Here is a 3,722-nt window from a genome sequence, read left to right as displayed (position 1 = left end):
GCCGGCCGGCGTGACGCCGCGGCGCGCACCGGCCGCGCTGCCGCCGGCGCGGCCCGCGCCGACGCCCGCGGATCCGGGGGCCCAGGCAGGCGGCGCTGCACCGGCGCCGCTGCCGCTGTGGCAAAGTGGGGCTTGGTGCGGCTTGCTGCCGCCGCCGCTGCTGCCGCATGCGGCGGCGGCACGGCCGAGCGCGGCGTGCGCCTCAGCAGCATACTGGTCAAGAGCCAGCTCGGCGCGGCCTGCCAAGTGCGCCGGCAGTGCCTTGCTGCTGATCACACGCGAGGAGTGGCTGCGCTGCAGCAATGCAGCGCGGCTGCTGAGCGCGCCGGCGCCGCCGATGCTTGCTCCGCTGCGCCGCAGTGGCGATACCTCATCGGCGGTGTGCACCGCCGCAGAAGCATCCGCTTCCGGTCCACGGCGATTATCGCGAGCCTGAGGTTCCGCGCTTACAGCGAATTTGGCGGCCAATACGTTGATGTTCAGGCCGGGCATTAGGCACCGCGATGGACTCAGCGGTCTCGCAACATTGTCCATTGCGCCGGCGTTTACAACTGCACACAGCTACATCTGTGACATTCAGACAGACATGTCTAAGAAGATCTTGGGCCATGGCCATGCGTAGCACCCTTCCTTTGCGCATGTGCCAGTCAAATACAGTCAAACAGGGGTTGCACTGCCGCTCCCCTGGATACCTCATCACAAGCATCAACATGGTGAACAGGGTTCAGAGTGAGCATCAGCCATCTTGCATCTTGCATCGTGTCGAGCGGTTTAGTCAAGTGATGTTAGCGTTGACGACAGCCTGGCTGCTGGGTAACAGGCTGCGACCACTGCAAGGCACTGCTGCCAGGCCCTGATGCCTGAAAGGCACCACCTATTGCTCCAGGCACCTTACATTACACCAAATCGGACGTTATCACGAACTAATTGTGGCTGCAAACTAGCCACGACAATCAACTCTATAAACGCTAGCTGTCACTGCATGGCAGGCTGCGGGCTGCTGCTGCTGTTGTGCATGACAGCAAATCCAGGGCTGTGCTTGTCTGCTGCCTTGGAGGACAGCGGTGACGCCTTGAGTGCCTGTGGGTGAGCGCGCGAGAGAAGGGCAGGGGTTACAGACCTTGCCGTGGATGGTGTATGCTGGCATAATCCATTGCGGCGCAAAACACGCCCTTGTGCAGTCTTATGGGCCCCAAACCCCCGTGGAACATGATGTAGGGTAATCAAGCAACTGAGGGCTCGCAGCCGCACCCACCTGGCCAAGCTGCTCGATCTTGCTGCGTGTGTCCAACAGGCCTGCTGCGAGGCGGTCCCGAGGCGTCCCGCCGCTGCTGCCCTTGCTGGGCGACGCCCCTGCCGACGCGACCGCAGACGCGACCGCCGACCCCGTCCGCAGCCCCGGCAGCAGCGGCGCCCTCGATCCCGGGCTCGCGCGGCTCGTCGCGCCGCCGGCCCCGCCGTTCGCGCGTGCGGACGGGCCCCCGCTGCCGGGCGTGTGCGTGGTCTTGACGCTCCCGTCGCTGGCCGGCGTGCCGCGCGCGCTGCCGGCGCCGCCGCACAAGATGCGCGGCGGCGGCGTCAGCATGCTGCCCGCGAGGATACTCGCGCCCACCTTCACGCCGCCCGGCGTCCAGGAGCCCGCGAGGCTGGACGCTGGAACCCACACCTCCGGCTGCCCCGCGCCGCCGCCGCCGTCGCTGCCGCCCGCCGCGGTGCCCCCGCGCGTGGTCGTCACCCAGGCGTCGCCCTGACTTGCCGCAAGCAGCGCCAGGTGCTGATCCTGCGCCTGCAGCTGCTGCTTGAGGGCGGCGTTCTCCTGCCTCACCGCCTGGTTCTCCTGCGAAAGCTCCATCTTGGCCTGCACCAGCTCTAGCTCGTTGCGCGTCGCATACTGCGCGCCCGCCGGCAGCACCTGAGCCGGCGGCGGCGGGGGCGCCGGCGGCGGCGCGCCGCCGCGCGCTACCTGCGCTTCGAGCTGGCTGATGCGCAGCTGCATGCGCTGCACCTCGTCGCCACCGAGCGGCGGCGCCTCGAGCGGCTGCGGCCAGGTCGCTGCGCGCGCGGCGGCCACGGCCAGGGGTGACGCCGGCTGCCGCGCGGCGGCGGGCCCGACGTGCGGCGGCTGCGGCTGTGCCCGCCCCTCGGCATCCATGGCTGCCTCTGTGGCCGGCGTCAGCCGCATCTGCGTCAATCCCTGCTCCAGGCGGCTCCTGTTGAAGTCCTCAACCAACGCCTGCAGCTCCTCCACGCTGACCTGGCGACCGCCTGGCCGGTCCTCTTCAAACTGCAGGTGCCTGACAGCCTGGTTGTCGCCGCCGCGGCTCGCTGTCGCGGCAGGCGGGGGACTCGTGCCTGCTGCTGCTGCCGCCACGCCATCCTCAGCGGGGCGGGCTGGGGAAGGGGCGCTACCGCCACAGGTCGGGGTCGAGGCGGACGCTGCGCCAGTGGTGCGAGATCGGGCACCAGGCTTGCCGGCAGACTGCTGGGAGTGTGCAGGTAGCGAGGCGTGTGGTTTACGCGCGAAACTCTTGCAGATTTTGTAATGCAAGGGGAACACAGCAGAAAGCAGTACACCAGTTGGAAGTGGTGGCCCATAGACAGTCGCCCCTGCAATCAAATTAGCGCCTGCAGCACAGCACACCTTGGAAGGGTCCGTGTCGCGCCCCGAGTTCTTGCTTGCGTCGGCCACCGCCATTGTGACCTTCTGCTCGATCACTGGCTGGCATGACGTGTCTGCTATCGGAGCTGCCGTTTCATGTGGATTTTCCCACTGAGACAGTGTGGCGGTTTGCGACTGGACCGACACCCGCGGCGCCTGCTGCAGCAGCGCCGCCAGGTCCGTGCTCTCACGCGCGGCGATCTCCCACTGCGTGGTCCGCTGACTAAGGACCGTTTGGAGCTTCTGAAGCTGCACATTGCTGCCACGTCGTGCCCGTGAGGCCGCCAGGCGCGCGGTTGCGAAGATGGAGATCAAACCAAGCAGGAACGACAGCTCCAAAGGCACGGCCAGAGCGGCCGATCGAACAGCTCCCTCGTGCCTCAAGCGCACAAGTTGTTTCAATAGGGCATCGTACTGCTCTGCTGCCACCGCCAGGACGCCCAGCAGCTGCTCCACCAGGTCGTTCTCGCAAGCACAGCCGCAGATGGCCTCCTCCCCAGGGCCTGCTGATGCGCCATCCTCCTGGGTTGCCTGGCCGAAGACGCACACAGCGATCAGCGCCAGCACGAGCACTGAGGTCAGCACGCGCATTGTGCCTGGTCCACAACGAGCCGGAGAGCAAGCCCACCAGCACAATATTCAAGTACAATCATTCAAACGATCGTGGCGTCATGCTCACTCACTGTTGGTTTTCTGTTGCTCACCCAAGTGCGCGGTCACGGTCAGTGCTCAACACCAGTGCCACTTTCCCACCTGCTCAGCTGTGCTGTGCTGTACACTCGCTCCGCCCAGGAGGCCGACGGGGCAGGCGAGATGCACCCTCTGTATCGGAAATAGGAGAAGCGTGTCAATTGGCATTCTCGGGATATCAAGGCCCTCAAGCGGACGAACACGTGCGACGCAACCGCAACGGAGGGGGGAAGCAAGGGCGCCGCAATTCTGAGCGCGTTGCTTTTGAGCCGACACCTCCAGCTTCAGGCTCTTGCTAACGGCGACAATGCAACAACCAAGCCGGCAATATATAATAGCTTGAACATATCACGACCTGCTTCCACACATCTGG

The 3,722-nt window shown here is 65.8% G+C and overlaps 1 protein-coding gene across 1 annotated transcript; it reads right to left on the bottom strand.

Annotated features, from left to right (window-relative positions):
- Positions 1-975: 975 nt before the first annotated feature.
- Positions 976-3,250, bottom strand: MNEG_10190 (hypothetical protein; the record flags this gene model as incomplete). The annotated part of the gene is made up of 3 exons (XM_014041338.1): positions 976-1,080; positions 1,256-2,482; positions 2,642-3,250. 3 exons carry the CDS (start codon positions 3,248-3,250, stop codon positions 976-978), a joined length of 1,941 nt encoding a protein of 646 aa, XP_013896792.1.
- Between the last annotated feature and the right edge of the window lie 472 nt (positions 3,251-3,722).

The sequence above is a fragment of the Monoraphidium neglectum genome, assembly GCF_000611645.1.
Source record: "Monoraphidium neglectum strain SAG 48.87 unplaced genomic scaffold scaffold02216, whole genome shotgun sequence".
In the NCBI taxonomy this organism is placed as follows: Eukaryota; Viridiplantae; Chlorophyta; class Chlorophyceae; order Sphaeropleales; family Selenastraceae; genus Monoraphidium; species Monoraphidium neglectum.
Note: the sequence above shows the minus strand (reverse complement) of the source record. Positions and strands in the feature narration are given on the sequence as shown.